Here is a 22,113-nt window from a genome sequence, read left to right as displayed (position 1 = left end):
CACTGGCTATTTTCCCAACACCACACAGAACAAATGCAAGCAGTACTGACACTATAACAGAGGGACAGGAGAAGTGGGGGTATGAGAGGAAAATAACTTGGTCTCAGTAAAAATCCATATTCATTCCTGACAGTGGGCTGATTATGCCTTTGCAGTACAATCTAAACCATAAGATCAAACTTAAATTTGACATAAGTATGGGAATCTCAGAGTATCCATACTCCCTTGCTACATTCTATGGTAGCCATTCAAAATTGTCAGCAGTACAACTGCAAAAGTGCTACACTGATGGTGCTGCCACAAATTGGTGACTTTTTCAGTTGCAAGTGACAAGAAATTGACGGACAGAAAGATAATCTAACTATAGCCATTTCTGCACGTGGGATGAAATTCATCTTCCATGAATTTTTGTGCCTATAAAATTTGAGAGTGTGAATATTTGATGAAAACTCAACCCCTAAATGTCATGTAAACTTGGCCAAAGCAAACATTTACAGTTTGCACCCATCTCTACAACAGATGTTTCAGTATTTAGACAAAACCCTCATTTCATGGAAAATCCAGCCATTTCTTTTTCACAGTAAGGGCAAAATCAATAAATGTATACCCAGTTAATTGCACTCTTAGAGATTAAGTTAATAGAGTAGACAAATTGCCTAGAGATTTTCCCCTTAATTTGTAAAAAGAATTGAAAAAACCCACACACCTACTGCAGGGCAACTGCAAGAGTAATTTTCAGGCTGGCAGATGTTTGTAGGTACTGCAAAATCTGAGGAAAGGGGGCAGATGGGAATCTTGAACAAGTGACATGTTGCAGCTAACTTATAATGTAGGATTATATGATGGGTACTTCATGTATCTTGGAGCATAAAGTGCACTGGAAAGAAAGGTTAGCTGCAGCCCCAAATTTTATAGTCAGTTTGTTGGAAATCAATGTTCAGTGGCAACACCAGTCCACAGCTTGGCAACACCTTTCCTCCAGGCTTATGTATATTGGTAATTCACTGCTCTCTGTAGCAGCCTTTCATGTAATACCACAGAAAACTTTTTCCCAGAAGGAAAGAAATCTGCTAAGACAGTCTGAGGTATCCCCTTTTGATTCCCATCTAATTTGCTTCCTTTTAATTACTTCCCTCTACTATTCTTTCCATTATCAGTTTTCCTTGTAATTTTGGGCATGATTTTTTACTCTTGGAAAGTCTTCTAGGCAGATAGATCTAGAAAATAACTGAAGTTCACTTTCAGGTGGTCTCCCATAATTTGCAATACGTTGCACCTATTCCTTTTTTGCATTAGTTTGTTTATTATTTGGGGAAGAAAAAGTTTAAAAGAAAAGGAGTTGAAAACCTGCTCACAGCTTTCTACCTGAAATCCTGAATATATATTTCAGTTTATTAATTGAAAATGTATATTTGTTTAGTAAGAGTTAAAGATTTAGACTGATCCAAAGTGACTGAAATATAAATGATTAATTGAAAAACCAGGATTATTCTATGTTTTTGTCTTTATAATTAGGAAACATTCTTCATGGGTTTAATAATATCTTGCATGATTATATCAGTAAAAACCCACAGACAGACCATAACTGATACTACCTTGGACATTGTTAAAAACTGAAAAATTCTCCTTCATCAGAGGCTGAAGAACAGAACCATAGTGTAGGAAATTCTTGAAGTAACTACTGTGTTTCACAGTTCCATCATATTTTGTTCTTACCAAAAGGGATGCCCAGGAGTTTGCCTAGCAGATATGTCTGTTGTCTCTACTCATGCAGACTTCCAAATGTTCCTTTAGGCTTCTTGACAACAGAGAGCAGTCACCTTTCTCAGGGTGTCTGTGGCAATGGTTTTCCTCAAGTAAGGATAACCTGTTTCTATTTATTTTTAAAATAGGTGAAGAGAACATAAAAATGTTACCTGAAGCTCCTGAATATTTCCAGATCCTATTGAAGTGTAAAAGATACGGAAGTTGACTGTACAACTTGTGACACACAATTTTCACAAAACAAAACCCTAAGTGCCTTCGCTCTTGAATTGTCCAGAAAAGCTAGAATTAAAAAACTAATTCCTATTTTGTACTCAGAAGACTTCTCTCCCTCTCTCTCACTATCTCCCTCCATATACATACATAAAAATAAACAAAATTATTTGGTTAAACAAAGGTATGCTTCTGAGATCTCTTCCTCAAAAAAGGCATGTCCCAAGTGTCATAGGCCCTGTGGGTGTTCTATTTTATCAGCCTCAATATAACATAAATTTCAAAATGTTTTATAAGTATTTATAGCTGCTTTATTTTCATAATGACTTGCTGAACAGCAGACAGTGGAATATACACTTTAATGCTACAATGGATTTTAAAGCCTTCTTCAATAACGAGTCCCGGATGATTCAAAATCCTACATGTTTGTTTCAAGGTATGAATGTCTAATGACGTAAGATGGCAGAATAAGAACTTGTGTTTTGTAACAATGCACTAAGCTCAGCTTCAATGTTAAAACCCAGCAAAAAGGTTTCAAGAACTGGTAAGGGGAAACCTCTGTGACTGAGCTTAAATCTTAACAGAAGTCAGTGCACAAGTGTTATCCCACAGAACCAGAACATTTATTTAGACGTGCAAATCTCATTCTGTCAGTTTTGCACAGAGACAATTATGGTGAGGGTTGTAGAGAGGATTATAAGATGATGGCATTTAGAACCTCATAGAGAAGAACAGGTTTTTATCAGTTTTGCAGCAGATGTCTGCACATGGGAACAGAGTACAAAAGTTAAGTCCACAGAATCTGCCATGTTTTTCAAGTCTCAGAATGTAGTTAATGCCATTATGGCAGTTTAGAAAAAGTAGGTATAAATATAGTGAGATAAACAAAGAGTGCACTCTAAATGGGTATTCTATAAAATGCAGAACCACTAACAGAGTTTAAGATTCAACCACTCAGAAAGAATCAGCAGACCCACAACAGAGTTCTAAAGATGGGATTGTTTGGATAACTTGTTTAGTTCCTAATTCAGTAAAGCACTTTAATGTATGCCTGAACCCACTGCTTTGGTTAGCAGAGATGTAATAACTCACACATGTAAGCGCTTTGCTGAAATGAATACTAAACTACACATATATGATCCCTTGCATGTAATGAATCTCCTGTACTGTCTTGATATATGTGCATGTATTGCGGGATTGTTCTGTAGCCAGACACCACGAAGGATAACAGAGGTACTCTGGGAAAATGGTATATATGAATAATAATTTTGTATAAACAATGTCTGTTATACTTCCAAACCAGAAGTATTTGACCTCTCTGAGCAAAATGAGCAAGAAATACCATTTACTATATGTAACGGGATGCCAAGCAAGAGAACACTATACCAAACATTTAACTTCCTCCCTTTGTAACATTCCCTTTCCAAACATCTCTTGAGATTTGATATTTAAACATGCAATTTACCAACCCTCTCAACTTAATGTAAATATCCAACAGAAGTTAAATTAAAGCCTCAGTATGTAACAATACAACACACTATGGCTTATTTTAATTCAGTCAGAGTTATATAAAATAGAAGTATATGAAGATGTCATTAAAGGAAAAGTGATACAGGAATGAACTAAGAATGGATCATACAAACTAGTTAGAAATAAAGTTCAGTACTCAGATGAAAATGTCTGAAAACAGTTATTCTTTGTGCCAGTCTAAAGTTTTCCAGGGTACTTACGGGCTACTGGAATTGTCATACCTCATCGGACTAGCGATGAATCCCACCTCTTGGTTAGGAAAAGATGCAATAACCCACGTTCCTTTTTAAGCCTCACCATCTCACTGTCTCCTCAACTTATATTACTGCATGTAACTGTGAACATTCTTGTTAGTCATAAAAATGTCTTTAATCCTGTTAATGCTTGTCCACTACATAACATTGTTTGGTTCAAGATTAATCTTGCATTAGAAAAAAAATAATAATTGGGAAATTAAACTTTTTTTGCAGTGCATTCTAAATGTTATAACAGGGGCCTAAAACATCATAAGGACAGCTTTTTAAAACTTACTCCAAAATACATATGAAGTTTCCACTCTTTCCCGTCTCTAAAACCAGTGAAAAGTTTTCACAGAACAGAACAGAAAGCACCTATAAAGCAAGCAGGTTTGTAGATCTTTTATATTCTTCTTATTTCAGACTATAGATGAAGGAAGCATAGATGACTGAGCATAACCCTAGTCTCCTCTCTTTCAACAACTAATTTTTCATCAGTGCTCTCCTCTGTAATGTAACCTTTAATACAGATTCAGATAATTTCAGCTGCTTCCAAGAGCCAAACTTCTAAACAGTTAATTATAGGAAGACATTTAGTTCAACATAATTTTCAAGGTTTTTTACTATCTGTACTTTAAAAAAAATATTATTAAACTAAATTAATTTATTGGAATACTGTGTTATCTCTTTATTCTCAAATGCAACCAGAAGGGTTTCGTATATGTAGCTATGGACACCTTTTTGTTGGTAGATTACTCACAATTAAAAATACTCATTCTTGGTATTTTACAAGGACTGTAGAGACTCATCTAAAATAAAACAGCTCTGACAGCCTTCAACATCTCTTTTCTGCCTGTCATGTTTAAGAAGATGCACACATTATAAAGAAGTAATTAAAAACAGGCAGACTATGAACTGTATCCTAGCTTTTAGTGCAATTGCAGTATTGTTCAGTTTAAACCACACAAACTAAAACACAATTTTTATCATGCTGTTGAAGAATTTCAAGAAATACATGATCTCACTATTTCCTTAAGCGGATGACATAATTCTTCACAAAAAATGCTACCACAAGTACAGACATAGTCTGCAGAATGAAATGGACATATCTGTGCAATTACTATGCCTACTTTAACTGTCTTGCTTCTGGCACAATAATTTCACAAATATATATATATATATTTTAAATTAAGACCTTACAGCACCTCAAATATCAGGTCAGGTTTTATTATATTCATTTTGTGCATCAGTAAACAGAATCCATAAAAAATAGTGTTGTTCTTATGATATTTACCTACAATACTTTGGTCTATCGTTAATACTGGCTTTCAGACACATATTTCAATGATAGTGAGTTTATGCCAGATGCAAACAGTGATTACTTGTAGCCATCTAGGCACATTTTATGTACACATTTTATCTTAAATTTTGGAAGTCTTTATGTCTACATACACTACAAAAAAATAAACTACTTTTTTACATGCAAAAGTAATGATTTTTGTGTTATTGATGAACTCATGAGTTCCTAAAAAGTACTTTGGAAAAGCTATTTCAGGTTGTGGATTATTCTCCATTTTGATTGCCCATTGTTTTATAAGGTACTCTGTATGACTCATAGTTAATTTACTTTTCAATTCTATCTATTTCTATTGTATCTATTTCTGATCACATCACAAACATTAACAGAGTAATAGCACTTTGGATACATTTACATTGTGTATAAATGATCAATCCAACTAAAATTCTTGAAACATTCAGAAAGCATTAACCGCTATATGATTTTAGCTAACCATGTAACTCTGTATACGAGAGGCAGTAATCCTTCCTCTGGCAATCCACATATACCATGAGGATAAGATTCAATTACCCTTATCTTCACAAAAGATTTCTCCCCACTTTTGGTTTTTAGCACTGCAGAAAAAGTTTCATTGTAGTAAAGTAAACAGAGAGCATCATATTAAAGAATGCAGGTAGAAATACTAGTGGCAAATTCATTAAAAAGGGAAAAGTAATAATGCAGAAGCAAATATTTTTTAACACACACACACACACATCTCCAGGAAACTGCAGATAGGGCAGAAAACTAGGACTACAGCATTTCTGTGAGTTGTTGTTTCCCTTTAGCCCCAAATCAAGAACTTCTGTTTGATCTCATACCCCATCTTTCATCATACTGCAAGGATGGCTAAAAAAATAGCTAATTAATATGTTTGCCATAGCTTGAAAGGTCTATAAAGTGACCAGACCTTCTTTTGTTCTTGAGATAACCAGAAATAGGGTTTGTGTAGCAGTAATAACATCTGCCTTTAAAGTACTTCAGTCTTCTTAAAAAAAGTAATCAATTTAATAGCATCCAGACAACACTGTACATGAGACACATAATTTTCTGTACTAATGTTTCATGTTGCCAACATCAGCAGGTTCCTAAGATACAGAAACTTAGTTAAAAATCTGCAGAAAATTTTGTAGCCTCATGAATATCTGACATGCAGAAAAAGATTATTTGTCACCAATGTAATGCCACAACACAGGTACCCATTTTCTTGTAGCTTGTTTTCACAGCATCCGCTTGATTTCTTTAGGATAGTTTTCAGACAAAGGAAATGAAAATATATCATATGTCATGTTTTCATCTTCCTTTGTTAAAGGAATACAAGGAAAGCATTCTTTCCTGTCCTATGGCAGAATCTAAATGTTTGGGGAATTTTACATATAGCTAAAGCTCAGATTTTAATTTCATATACAGCAGTTTAAGTCAATAGATTGTTGGTAGTCTTCAAACTCACTAGGTATATTTTTAGTAAAAAAAGTAAAAGGCAGAATTAAAGTTAAATATTTTTTTCACAGATCTCTAATATAAATGAGTCAATTGAATAAAGGTCTTTGTGACCAAGTGACCAGTAGTCACCAGTAATGACCAAGCATTTTCTTAAGTATTTAAGAAAGCATAATGCCATTAACTCCTAAATGTACCATAAATATCGATCGTATAAAAGTATGCATTGACATCCCACATAGCTAAGGAGTTATCAACTGCTTATTGTTGTCTGCAAATATAGTATACTATTAATGTGAAATCAAAACTAAATCCAGAGAATTTTGAGCTGTTAATCTCTGAATTCAATTATAATTTTAAGTATTGTACATAAACTCAGAGACATTCCAGACTGTGGAATTTTTCATAGAAAGCAGATGCAAAAGCAGGTATAAATACCTAAAAGTCAAGGAGCTATTTATCTTGTAATTTCAACATTTCTGTTCAGACATAGGCAGCATTTGCTCTTAGAGCTTTCTGCATCATAATCATTTAGCAGTAGGAATAAAGATGTTATTGCAGTTATTCTTTATATTCACCCCATTTGAAGTCTTAGCACTGACAAAAAACATCTTAAATCTCTGCCTTGTTGTAATGGTTCATAAGCAGAAAGAAAATATTTTGCTCCCATACAAAATCAACTCTACTCAGAGCCCTCAGAATAATAGGAGACAGACAGATGAAGTTCTATTCCCTTTTACTTGCCCATTAAGTGAAAGGCTGCAGAATAATAAATAAAGTAATTGCATGTGGGGGTACTTTTAACTCAGATTTAAAAGAAAAGAAAAAAGAAGAGCAAGCATGAATTCTAAAGGACGTTCATCCTTCCTTCTTATCAACAGAGAAAATTCAGGAGAGACTTCTGGCCTGTCTTGCTGGATTTGATTCTAGAAAATTAGGAAATTTTAGGTGGGATTTTGGTTTCCATTTAACTTTACTAAATAGCGAGGAATTATTACTTCTGGTCTTGCATATATCTACCATAGCATATAGCTATTTCAAATAATTATAAAAGCAAATGTTTTTCAGTATCAAAGGACAAACCCAAAGGGAAGGATATAGTTTAACTGATTCCATAATTCTTTAGCTTTCTTTTCCAGATCTTGCATGTGGTACAGTATCACCAAGTGAAGAGCTCTCAGGCTAAGGGAACAGAACATCCATTTCTGGATGCTGCAAGTCAAAACAGCTCACAAAGCTGCCACCTTCCTTGACCACTTGTGAGTGCTTCACCAACCCATATAAAAAAAGGAATACTAGACAACTGTATCCAAACTGAAATTTCACAAAATATTTGCTTATATACTTGAATTATGTACCTATTTCCCCTTGATCTCAATGGAAGTTTAGACTCTGCCCTGAATCACAGACACAGAAGAAATGCTTTGGGGCCTCTCCAAAGCAATGACGAGCTTTATAGAAGTATAGAACTTGATAGGCACGTAAAAACAATTGGGAAAAGGAGGAGAGAAAAAGACTGTTGCTGCAAAATATGCAGGCACTTAGAAATTTTAGCCCATGGAGAAAAAGGATGATGAGACCTCATGGTGAATCACTAGGGTTTTAAAGTGTTTCCTCATGCATTTTTACAAAGGGTTTTACTATATTATTTTCCTTTGCGATGTCACAACATGCTGAGAAAAGTCTTGTTATATTTAAAATGTCAAAATATGTTTAATATTATTTAAGTAGATACCTTCTGTTCCAAGTTTATTAACTCTCAATTAATGACTAAAATGGCTTTCAATAGAGAGCATGACAGGGCTTGAAGCTCTGATAATATCTCTGATCTCATTGTAATTTCATTTTTAAATGTGCTATAGCATTTCAGCAACATTTAAAAGGTTAACCTTCCAGGAATTTTTCATGAGTTACTTCCTGGACTTTTCCAATAGAGAGGAAGCAGGATTATGTTATCTAGGAAGAGACAATTAACAGCACTATTTTCTGGAGGCAGACCTGAAGGGATATCTTTCTCTGTAGTCACGTTGATTTGTCTGCGCCCCCTGCCCCACAACAACAATATGCTGTCATGCTTTTAAATTCAAATAAGGTACCCAGTGAAATATAAAAGTACAGTATTTTGCTTGGTTTCTAACAGTGAATTTGGATATAATAGTAGAAGCAATAATATGCAGTAAAAGCACGTCTGTCTGTGATCTACTGACATCAACAAGATATTTTGAGACTTCAAGGCTTTCTCCTGAGGTACGACACCTTAAAAGCAACAACAAAAAAAAGTATTGCAACTATATTATAGTTGTAATTGTAAACAAACACTTCCGTGATACTATTCTTTTTAAATACTTTTTTCTGCTACATGTGGAAACCCTAGGCTTTTATATGACAGCGCAGACAGATTTACTCTTGCAGATTTAATTGTTCTCTTTTTGGTACTTCATGTGGCAGAGTTGCCATGAATGAATTGCAGAAATTTGGAAATACTGAATGCAAGCTTCATGAATAAGAAATATATGTAGATAGCATAAATTCATTTATAATGCATAAGAATCTAGATCCTTATGGTGCAAGATTGTATGTACAGACTCATAAAAAAAGAAATAGACATTAACAACTTAAAGCCTCAGACATACAAATAAAACATGGTGTATTATAAAAATAGCATCTACTAGATTTACATTTTAAGTAGCAGAAGATATTAAGAAAACATGGGGAAAGGGTTTTTTTTGGTGAGGGAAATAGGGACTCATAAAATAAACAGTAAAATGAAAGTGTTTCTTCTTTTAATGAAACAGTACAGAAGATAATTTTAAATAGTCTTTTGATAGTTATAATTCTCTAACTCATACAGAAAATCATGTTGATGTCCCCCAGAAAAACTTAGTTACTTAAATTAAGTTACTTTAGGGATTTAACTGGAGCCATGCTATTCCACTTCAAAATTATTGCAACACAATTTCTATTTAATACATAATCAGAGAGAAGCAGCTTTTTAATCAGTTTTCAGGCAGAATATGTCTGCAATGATATGTAATAAACTGCTTGTATCTCTGTTTACATAGTATCTTTAAAAAAAAAAGACTATATTTTGCAAAGATATACATGCCTTGGAAAAAAGAAAATGCGAATTGTTATTTACATGGTGACAGTAAGTTTTCACTCTCCATCTTTAGAGATTATTACCGACAAACTGGCAAAGCCTTCAGTTATATGAAGAATTTGTTCCTTTCTATAAGAAAAGAAAATGTTTCTGCTGCAACTAATGATGACATATTTAATATTATCTAACATTAGATAAAACATAACTCAAATAGGTACTTTGATGACAGGGTAATTGAAGTAAACAGAAACTTAACTCAATTAGACTTATTGGTTTGTCCATCACCATCCACCAGAGTATCAAAATGACAGGAAAAACATAAATTATAAGATAGATGACAAGGCAACGTATAGCTGAATATAAAACAAAAAAAGGTGAGAAAAAACCTAATAAGCAGTTCAAAGATGTGATTTATAGATATAAAAAATGTCTTTGGAGAGAATAAAGATGGTTTAATGCAAAAGAAGGGGATCCTGAAGTCACCCGCATGCATAATTTTTAGGCACATTGACATTGCAAATGCATAGGACATTGCATTTTCAATAATGCTTCCTTTCTAGAACAACAAATCCAACAAAAAACATTGAAAACTCTAATGTTTAAAAGTATACATATGGAACACTCTTACATTTTTCATACTGAAACATTTCAGCCTGAAAAGAGGACCAACTGATTTGATTTTTTTTCCCTACATCTTTTCTGATATACAATTTAGAAGACTGTATAATATGTTCAATATTTTATAAGAGTTGGGTGGAATATAGCATCGTAAGTAAAAGCTACTCCCTAAAAAACATGTCCTTGCTAAACAAGAAGATTCTTCATGCTAGGCCTTTGTCGAAGCATACCCCAAAAGAAACCTGTCCTGCTGCTTATTACAACAGCTGTGCTAAGAATTGTTATCTCAGATATAGATGTTGATTTGCACATGAAAGATACATAGCACATAGCTTTGTGAAAATACTCAGCTGACTGTTTCAGAGAATTCTTTCCTTACTGATTTCATATGATAGAGTTTCCCAATAGTGTCTTCCCATTCTTAAGAGAGGAACTAACTTCATATTATAAGAAAATACAAGACATCAGAGGCACGTCCTTTGGAGAGATTCTGTAAATCTCCTTAGGCAACAGTATTTGCCAGAGAAAGCAAAATTTTCTCATGGAACATTTGGAGACTTAACAACTTAAATCAGATAGTAAGCCATTGAATAAGAGGAAAACTGGCCACAAGACTTTTTTTTTTTTTTTTTTTAAAAAAAAAAACCTTTTAAACCTCCTTTCCAGTGGAACAAAATGAGCTATGTTTTCATAAAACAGAGCTAATGCCAGCCTACAAAGTCACTCAATCATACCAAAACTGGAAAGAAGGTAAAATTAGTGGGAGGGGGAAGGTGCCCAAAATACTAATTGAAATTCCAAAGATAATGTAGATTCAGTCAGATTCCTTGTATCCTCTATTTAATTTAAATTTATTTTTTTAATATATTGCTTAATGAAAATTCTTCATACATCATCTGTCATGGAAATCTTGAACAATTACAAGATTTAAATGACTAAATATGAAGAGTAAATATTGAAGCCTATAGCTGAAATTCACATTTCTCAGGTCACCTATATAGGGATAAAAGTATATGTAAACATCTAGGAATTAAAAAAAAACAACAAACAAAAAGCAAAAAAAAAACAAAACCAAAAAACCCTGTTTATAAACATTTTTTATTTGGAGAAGCAGCTAATAAAATAATAATTTCATGATCAAGTTATAGTTTTCTTGTTTCTCTCAGAAAACTTTCAGAAATAAGTGTGAATACACAGAAAATTTAAGAGATATCTTTAGACTATATTACCACCATCCATTTATATGAGCACAGCCAGCTGATAAAAGACTTAAGCCATATAATATTAAGGAGTTACACTCATTTACTTAGGAAGAAAATCACAACATATGACCTGTCCGATAAAAAAAGATTCCATTTTGAATATTTAAAGATCTGAAAAACAAGCTAAAGTTCAAATACGTTACTGTTTCCAGAATTATTCAGTAATTTTAATAGACAAATACATTTTGTAAAGCCCTAACTTTCCAAATGGCTAATTAATCAACAGAAAAATCAGTAAAAGCTTTACTCCTGAAGAATCAACTATCTTCAACAGTAAATAGAGAATAAGAAAAGACATGAGGTATTTTCACGTAAATAACAACATTCTCACTGAAAAACACTGAAGAAAAGTAGGGAGACAGATCAAAGGCCACATATTCTCCTCCAACCTGTAAACAGTTGATAACCACGCTTCAAGGAGATACTTCTTGTATGTCACAGAGTAGAAACAAATATTTCTCTTCTGCTTCAGCAATATTGACATTGACAATTGAGATGTGACCCAATGAAATACAACAAACAAAACTGGACAAATGCTGACATCCAATGGAACTTATTTCATAATATCTAGATCTACATCTTACTGCATTAATTAAATACTGAACTTCCTCATACCTTCCACCACACGAAAGCTAATTCACACAAAAATATTACAGATCTCCCCAGAATATGTGCAAATGCCAATGCATCCTTGCATTCTTTTAATTCTTCCTGGCACAACCCAGTAAAATCATGAAAAGTATGAACTTTCTTCTTTTAGAGAATGAAGTTATGTGAAAGGAGTGAGCAAGGTATCTGAAGAGAAAAATAGATCTTCAGACTGCACTTTACATTCTCTGAATTAAAAACAACCAACAAAAAGTAGAATAGTTGTATGTCATTTTTACTACACAAAATGACAGTAATTGACATAACATTTTCAGAAGTTCAGTAAAAAAAAAAATCTCCAATTTCTCATCTTCTCTTGCTCACTGATTGCTAATAGGGTTTAGTTCAAGCAAACAAGAAAAGGGAGAACATAAAACAAATGTCACATTTCTTTCATTTATAAAATTACAAAAACTACAAATCAGAACTACTCCTCCTCTTTTCCACAGAATACTGAAACCCCACACAGCACCCTCATATTAATCAATTTCTTGCTCAAACTGCACTTCAAAGAGTGAGGTTGTTGCTTCCACAGGCATATACCATGGCAGGTATCTCAAACTACAAAAACTTCCTAAAATAGTCCCAAAACTTGCTTTAGCAGAAAAGCGTAGAAGGAAATTATTTCACATCCAAACATGAGACCTAATTGAGCTTTCTCATCAGAACAACTCAAGGCATTTCTTTACTACTGTAGAAAACTCTATGTGTTATATAACAAGGTGATTTAAATTTGGGTAAATTTCCTTCTACAGTTCAATAGAATCAAATTTATTTTAATAAAATCTCACTAATTGCCAAGTCTACCCCTCCCTGTGCCAAATAAAGAAATAAAAAATACCGAGTACTACATCTGCTTGTTCTCCAGTAATAGCAAACTGTTCACTGCCCACAGCACACACCCTTCTTTAGCATTAAAAAAGCATTGAATTATTAATGAGTATTTGTGGAGAAAAAAGTTTTTTTCATGATTAATGATGTCTCACAAGGGAAGCGTTATATAACAGTCAATATGTGCCCTGGAGGGAAATATTTCCTTACTATCTTATTATCCTACGTTCATTACTACAGTAAAAGGCCATCTCTATCCTCGAGCAATACCACATAAGCATAATTTTTGTCATTCATGAAACATCTAGTTATCCAAAATCATTTTTAGATCATTAGAAAGATTGTTACTGACTTTTTGATAGGCATACACTATATATTGGATATGAAGCTTTGGGTTTTCCATCAAATAAAGGTGATAACATACTTACTTTCCTGTCTGGCCAATTATATTTTGCAAATATTGTATCATATGTATCCACAGCTCCATCAGTAATCAACATAATGGCTTGGCTGCAAATACTTCCTTGTCCTGTGTGATTGAACTGTGAAAGAAAACAATCATTCAGTTACAGTACATTCCTGTTAGATTAAGATAGATAGGATTGCACTGGATAAACATGATCTGGTCAAACCTCTAGCATGCTTAAAAGTAAATGAAAGTCTCAGGTTGAAAACATTTTATCATACATATCATGTTCTTATTGAATTGTAGCTTCAATTGTGTAACAGAATCAGACTTCATTATATGTCCCCATTTTATCTGCTTGAAACACAAGACACATAAATATAGCACTTCCCCAAATTAAAAGTGTATTCCCATTTTAGATAGGAAGTATATACTGATGCATCTACATTGGGTTTGCTTTAAGTATAATTTTAAAAGAACAAGCTACATGAAAAAAATGAATGATTGATAATTTTACTGCGAAGTACAGAAGATAGACCACTTACTGAGAGACATGTGACTACTCATATAGCATTCATATTTGCTCAGGATTACATTGCATATGTTGTTTTTCATAAAATGTTTATCTGGGAGAACCAAGCTCATATTTATATATTCTAAGATTCTCCTATTACTTGAAATAAATACATGTAATTAATTCAAGCTGCTGAACAGCAGTACTTGAGCACAGGTACTTAGACAGCAATTAGCATACCCTTTGGAGTAAGCAAAGACAGTTTCGTTGCTACACAAGCAGGATTTTCTCCTGGTCAAAGAACAAGTAAATTGGACTGATTCATAACGCAAGGTTTGATCTCTGGATTCTGGAGTTGGTGCCTTAATTTTGAATCCATGTGTCTCCATTTGCTCTTATTGCAGAATACCTTCCTATTTGCATAGTATTTAAAATATTCAAGGAACTTAGGCAAAATGTCTGTCTTTTGGAAAAAAAATACAGTCATAAAATTATTTGATCTATCATAACTCTGTACAAACACTAAAAAAATATGTGAAAAGATCAATAAAGTGGGGCATTACACACAACTCTTTATAGATTGGGCTAGCATTGAGTACATGCTAATGAATGAACAATCTGTTTTTGATTTCTTCCCGTGTAGTTTTCAAGTACATTACCAACATTGAGGTCAGACAAGGTCTTCATCCTACCACCTTTCCCTTGTTGCTGAGAAAGCCAAGCAATAATTATTTTGTCCCACTCACCAGCCTATCTGTGATGAATAGTGCCCAAAAAAGAGTGGTCCCATTTGAGAAGTAGTATTTAAAGGCTGATTACCTTGCAGGGACTCTTACTGCTTCTGGATTCACCACAACTTATTCTTAGCATTCTAGTTTGATTTGGGCTAGCAATTGCTCTGTCTAAGATTTCTGCAGCCTACTCATCCTTAATTTTTTTTTTTGCTGTTCCTTCCAAAACTCTAAAACACATTTTTTCTGGGAAAGGGTCTTAACTTCTAAAAACATCATCTCTGTAGACGTGCCTGCAGTAAGAAAGGGAATGGATGGTGGGTTCCAGAAGTCCTCTGTCCTCTTTTCTTATGCTTTCACATTTCCATATCTGAGTAGTCACATCCAGAAATATAATGCAAAAATCATTTATATTATCTGCAGCCCTCCTCCAGATCAGTTTTCACTTTGATTAATCAGGAGCATCAGTGAACAGTGCTAGAAACCTGTTACTTAAAGAGAACCTAATGTGGGTTTACAGAATTAGCTATATTCTGGTCACTGCCTGTGTGCAAATTCCTACCTGTGATACCTGCACAGCAGTCTACCCTTAAAATTGTTCAGTCATTAGTGTTTCCAGTCCAGAATCAGAATTACTGAAGTGGGATTCCTTCATTAGTAAGACCTTAGAAAAAATATTTTCTCATAAAGATTAATTTACTTTGTCAAGGGATATATTCTTTGTATGGATAACATATTTTGAAGGACACAAGGTATATTAAAAGAAAAGTTAACAAAGGGGGATTGCCTTCATATATTTATTTTAAAACATCACTCTGTATGCATCTGCATTATTCTATGTAGTTATCTGTTCACGTATTTTAAAGAATGAAATTAAATTTAAATGCTTCCATGAGTAATATCTTCTCATATTTGTCAAAAACTTTAATTTTATTGAATAGCTAGAGTGATGAAAGTGTTTTCCATAATAATAACAATGACAAGGGCCTTATGATGAACTACAATTAACTCAGTGATTCATCATTTAGCAGCAAAAATTTCAATGCATCCTGACATTTACAGCATTTGGTTGTGATTAACAGTCTTTGAAATGTCACAGAATTTTATTTAATTGGCTATGATTTTTTTTTAAAGGTAATCACTGCAAAGATCGCATTTGTCACCAAAAGAGATAATTGCACTTGTCACATGACATAGTAGGTGCCTAACTACTGTACCAAACACTTCAATATTCTTACACTGCATAATGAACACTGCATAAATTGATGATTGGAAATAATTTGGAAGTGGATTTTTAGACATGCTTTTCAAAGACATCTGTATCAACCATCTTCAAGTCTTAGCAACCAAGGCAAATACTGAAAGGTAATTGCAAGGCAAAATTAACTGCATTTAATTAGTGTAACCCCTGAACCATTCTAAAATCCAACCAGAATCTTAATAGATTGTGTAACACAAAGCTTTCCCTTTTTCTCCTTTCCTTACACCATCCCCCCCCTTTCTTTTCTCTTTTTCCCCTTCCCTCCCTTTCTTTTTTAAATGTAGACAAGACATCCTTATAGCTTATAATTCACAAGAATAGATTTCTGGCACATAAAGGTCACATGCTGTAGACTAAGCGGAAAAGGGTTATCTGTGCTCTTTTAAGGAGACATTAAGTAGCTTTTTGTCTGGCCTAGGCTGCTTCATAGAAACTTCTAGAGACTTTGATGATGTACCTGTATATAAAGGAAAAGATTCTTAATGCTGTCAATCCTGGAAGTATATATGCAAGAATGCTTGAGGCTATTACACTCCCTTTTATAGTATAAATAGAAAAAGTCAATATTCCACCTTGAATAGATCTGAACATACATGTAGCATGATCCATCATGACCTTACAGATCAAAAGACATATCTGTTGTGTATCTGTTTCCTAAGACTATATTCAGTACCCATAACAGGATTCCTAATAACCCCTCTACAACCAACCTAGAGTGTTCTTTACCTCATGCAGCTTTTCCCATTGTCATTTTTCGCATGCACCACATGAAAGAATTAGTTCCACACTGTCTGCATGAATATGTGGGCAGTGGGTGGAGGAAGATCCTCATTTTTTCATCTTAGGATTTTATGCCCAGAAAAGAACTGATCAATATTGTGTTTCAAGATGAATACAAAGGAATTGGAACCATTAGTTAATCTATGATCCTACGGTATACAGACAGGCATACTTCTCAAAGTCCTTGAAGAATATTTTGATTTGAGGTCTCACTGTCAAGGTACATCCTTCAATCAAAAGACAGTTTGCTATTTCTTTTAGATTAAATATTATTTTTCCAGCAGACTAACACATTTTTTCTCCCTAAAAGAAATTACTATATTTAAGGAAACACTTTAAAAGATTTTCATAAATATAAACTCAGTTGAAGGAAAAAAAACAAAACACAACACAGAAGGAGGCAGAAAAGGAACAGAGGAGGAGGACAAAAAAAAAAAAAAAAAAAAAAAAAGGAGAGAAGAGGAACTTGCTTGTTATATTTGTGACTGAAATATTTCTTTCCAAAACAACCCTGGTAAATGTGACACATCAGTTGGCATAGCTCAGTCTTTATTCTATCATCTGTTAATTCATGAGTTGCAACTAGTTTGTCTGTATTCTTAAAATCCAATTGAGGTTAGATAGGATGCATATTAATGCTAAAGGTATGTGATTTTTAGGATAAGTGATCTACTAAGGCTAGATAAACTGAAAAATAGATGGCCTGGGAAATGTTAGGCAAAATGAAAACCAAAACTGTTTCCTTGACATGACGAAAAATTACGTCAGAATATGCCTGAATTGCATCTTTATTAAAAATAAAAAATGTACTATAAAAATGTTTTTTCCAGCTTTCTTTACTAATCCTTACTAAGCTTAGTTGTAGTATAGTGAGTTTTACTAAATTTAATTTGTGAGACAGGAATTAAGTCCCTGTAACTTTTACACTGCAAGAAATTTATTTCAGTTTAAAGGAGGTACGGTGTAGTTTTTAAAATGGTGCCTCAGAGCCATACTTTGACTAGAGAGGAAACGTGAATTAATTTCTGATTAATGTATACTAGTCAACTCTCCAAGGCATTGGTCAAATCGAAAATGATAAAAACAAACTAGTTCTGGATCCGAACTACCAAGCAGCAAGATAAGGGCATCTAAATTGTCAGCCCTAAACTTCAGCTTTTCTGTAATACACACCTACAGATCACACTAATAGTTATTTGAAGCCCATAGACGTAAAGTTTATAGATTTCTTGGAAACCAGTTATCCTGGAAGGATGTCAGAAGGCCAGTTTGGCTCACTCAGAAGAAAAACACTGAATATGTTGCAGAGGTTCAAGTAGTATGAATGAGGCATTGATTTATTTTTTTTTATTTTTGAAAGGTGGTTTCTAACTAAACATCATAAATTTCTTTTCACCATTAAAGCTGATACACACACACACACAAACACATATTTACTTTCCTGGATATGAAGTTTGATTTGCTCTCAAGTTCTTGGAAAGGAACACATAGTAGATTTACTGAAAGTATCCCTCACTAACATTATTATTATACAATACTAACTACCAACAACTGGACTGACATCACAATAACTGTGTCAGAAAAAATTGATTTCTACCTGTAGACAAACTAAAATGCCTAAATACATGATGAGCTACATTCTCATCATAATATTATCAGACACTTAGTAGAAGAAACTACCCACCTAAAAAACATAGTCTATACATTTCAACCCAATGTCTTGGGTCACTATCTTGCATTTGAACTGCATTGCAATCACCCTTTTTTTGTTGCTTTGGAAAAGCTTCTAAAAGTCTTTAAGTAATCTCATTTGAAAAACTCAAAGCAAGAGAAGATCTTGCATAATCTATTTGAAAGATTACCTAATGATTAAAAGGCCACATGATTTTACTTTACCTTGCAGGAATTTGATGTTGCTCTGCCTTTCTAGACAATACCTCCCTCTTCACTAAAAAAATAAAATAATTTTTCCACTACACATAGGGATTCTAAATCAAGATCAACTCACCTCTTAATTGATTATTAAAAAGAATACATGCACAATCTTTAAGTATTTTCTTTTTTTTTTTTTTTTTTTTTTAACAAGCTTTTCTGGAAACACCAAATAATTTCCAATCATATCCTAAGCTGCTAAATTAACTTTAAAAGAAAGCTGTAGGGAATGTTTCAATAGGCTAACACTGCTTACTTGTAACATCAGCCACTTAACAGAAATTGGTCCTGTTGGAAGGTGTTTAGTCACTTTTGCTGACTCACTAATGCGGTTCAAAGGTTAGCAACAAGATGCAAAAAAAAAAGAAGGGTTGGGCCACTTATTTACGAGAGTGAGCTCTGGGCAAAATGGAGCATTCTGAAAGAATCCACAGAAACAGTAGTTTTCATTTTCTTGCTTTAGAAAATGCTAGGTGGGGATTACATGTAGCATCATTTTGAAATAAATTTACAGTTAATATTGCAGGTCTTTGAATGGGAATGCTTTAAGGGTTTAGGTTTTCTTTAGGACTCAGAGATCACTGATTGCTAGTATTCCATCTTGGGGCTCTTAGCGCTTGGACACAAATGTGTGTTTGGTTTTTTTTAAACCTGTTTCCTGCTTTCCTCAGTCTTGACGCTAACTGAAATTCCTCACATTTTCTCCCTCAGTATTTGCTCTAGCCTTTGACGTATTTGGTGTTTTAGTCCCTCACAACGGCATTTGATACCTATATCTTGTTAATGAACTTTGCTGTAGCTTTGTGATACAGTAGTTTACAATTTTACCACTGCTCATTAGTTTAGATAACCCAGTGAAGAGATTTGCTTGTAGTTATTAAAAAACTAGTAAACGCTCTTCTTTAAAGACGTCCTACATCTAAACTGATATTAACAGAGATTGTAAGCAATGGTTTTAGTCCTACCACACTACCTAGAGTTTTAATTCATAATATCATGAGGAATACTTGATAGTGCATTCTATTTCCATTGTTCTATTCCTTCATACTACTTCTCTCTCATTACTATTACTGTTCACTTTTCTCCTTTGTTTTCTTGCTTTTTCCACTATACACTCCCAAGAAAGTATACAGTCAGCTGAATCAAAATATTGCTAAAATTTTTCTTTACTGAGATACATAGCATGACAATTTATTTTACCTTTGTCAGAAATGACAAATTGACAAAAAATATCTCTGAAATACCTCTTCATGACAACCACTAAGACTGATGTGAGGAACCTTGTGAGGAAAAGCATTTCAGGCAAAGGCAGTGGGACAGATTTTAATTAAAATCTCCTTTGAAGGACAATTTCCTGGATAACTAAGAATGCTACACTGATTATTTGTGGAGCTGGGAAGGGAAACTAGATGCCCTGCACTAGATTATCTCCATGATCATGATGTTCATCTTCTAAGGACTACATTCCTGTTTATAGACATTATTCACAGGAACGTTATCAGAAAGTTGGCCTTGTGTTTTGGCAGATAAATAGTTAATATAATATTAATACCTCTGAGCTAGTTAGACAAAACTCTACATTTCTCCCTCTGTCACAGAGTATTACAAAGGTAAATACAAAAGTCTTCAAGTAACTTCTTTTATATAAGATATTGTTATGCCAGAAGTCAAACCAATAAACAATTTCATGAAACTAATAACAGTATTCTCAAAGTGTTTATGAATATACAAATTCTTGTCATTCCTAAAATGTTAGCCCTTCCAAACAAAAAAAAACAATCTAAACTGTGAAATCCGCATGTTATCCTAGTATTTTTTAATACCTAAACAAGCTACTGAAATAAACTTTATTTAATGTACACATGTATGTGTAGGTAGACACAAAATACATTAATATAAAATGTATACCTATAAAAATGTAAATTTCTTTATATCTTTCACCATACACGGATTATATAGAATTCTTGCTCTATAGATAACATCATCATCACATTTTTGAGTGAATTCTAGTTTATTATCTTAAAATTGAGAGTAATTTCTAAATAGCAAGAAAAGCGTCAGCAACATAAATCTGAAAAGCATTAACTTACTTCATTGAGCATGTTGAAAGCTTCATTTAAAGCAATATCCAGCATTCCAATTCCTTTTGCAAAAAGTTTGTCAAGGTGTTCCCTGAAATGCTGAAACAAGAACAAGAAGGTTTTATTTCTTCATATATTGTTAAAACATACACGTTGATATCAATGATTAAGGATTTCTGAATTCTTATTTAGACCCACTTCTCAAGCTTAAATGACTGCACACACTAATTCATAAACCAAAGTAATTCCTGGTTAATCCTTCTGACTCTTGAAGTCGCACTAAACTAAGGATGTGTTAGAACAATACTATGAAGTTATCACATTATATGGTTTTGGCTAGTTATTCAATCAAATATTTTTTGTTTGGGTTTCTATTTACAGATATCCTTATCTTTCTTTTTTCACTTCATATAGTAATTCTTATATTATTTCTAACTATTCAGCTCCTAGCTTTTCAGGATCCGTTACTTAATAAAAATAATTCTTTCTGAAAATTAGCTTTAGAAGTCTATTTTTTGGTATGATCCCTCACTAAAAGATAGTGAACTCTAATCACTAGGCTACTACAGTTTAAATGCAGTTCATCAATATAATACCAAGATTGATAAAGAACTACTCTACACAAGAAAGTCAGGGCTAACCACTTGCTAGCTATATGTGACTACCTTCAGTAACATTTTATATAATCACATTTAAACCCATTTTTCGCAGTTTTAAATGGCTTCTCAGTTATCCACTACCATATTTGCTGGCCATGAGCATGGGTAAAACTTTATAAGAAGCAGTTCTTAGAGGTTAACAGGTCAGAATTCATCCTATATTTTCCTCTTTCTACACATGTTATTTCTCCAGATATGTGAGAGGTTTGACAAATTTCACAATTTTTGCACTCAACAAAAATATAGTACTACTATATAATACATATATTAAATTGTATTTTTTTAGCAAAAATGTAAGCTATGAAGTACTAAATAGTACATTTTAAAAACAATGTTAGTATTACTTTCCAAAAATAAAATGTTCAGAGAAACAAATTCTTTTACATTTATAAGAAGGAGCAATATATCACTAAAAACAATATCATGAACCATGCTATCGTAAAGGGAAACTGTGCAAAATCTACAAACAGGTACTTCATTGTCCCGATTTTCTATGATGGAAATATTTTTTCTTTTTAATTTCACAAAATAAAAAGATATTACAGCAGTATATTGGAAAGCAGACAACTTCTTATTTCATTATTAAATTTCAGTAAGTTGAAACAGGAAAATTTACATCCCAGCCTCTAGGCAATTCTGAAGCCACAAAATAAAGGGCTGCATTTCCAAAACAATTACTTCATAGTGACCTAGTAAATGTGGTTCATTGCAGCTCAATGCTTTGAACAGCCAAAAGGCACAGTTCTTGTTCATCTAAACAAGCAGGGAAAG

The 22,113-nt window shown here is 33.4% G+C and overlaps 1 protein-coding gene across 5 annotated transcripts in view; it reads right to left on the bottom strand.

Annotated features, from left to right (window-relative positions):
- The window catches only part of CACNA2D3 (calcium voltage-gated channel auxiliary subunit alpha2delta 3), a 469,002-nt gene that overhangs the window by 219,068 nt on the left and 227,821 nt on the right, over positions 1-22,113 (bottom strand). For all 5 annotated transcript variants that reach the window (XR_003559900.2, XR_003559897.2, XR_003559899.2 and 2 more), the window contains 2 exons: positions 20,693-20,782; positions 13,407-13,520 (listed from right to left, as the gene is read on the bottom strand). Coding sequence is in view for 2 of the 5 variants with exons in the window: in XM_027805095.2 (XP_027660896.1) it covers positions 13,407-13,520; positions 20,693-20,782 (204 nt within the window). In the remaining 3 variants the exon portion in view is untranslated. The remainder of the gene's footprint in view (positions 1-13,406; positions 13,521-20,692; positions 20,783-22,113) is intronic.

Source organism: Falco cherrug, chromosome 4 (genome assembly GCF_023634085.1).
Source record: "Falco cherrug isolate bFalChe1 chromosome 4, bFalChe1.pri, whole genome shotgun sequence".
Taxonomy (NCBI): Eukaryota; Metazoa; Chordata; class Aves; order Falconiformes; family Falconidae; genus Falco; species Falco cherrug.
Note: the sequence above shows the minus strand (reverse complement) of the source record. Positions and strands in the feature narration are given on the sequence as shown.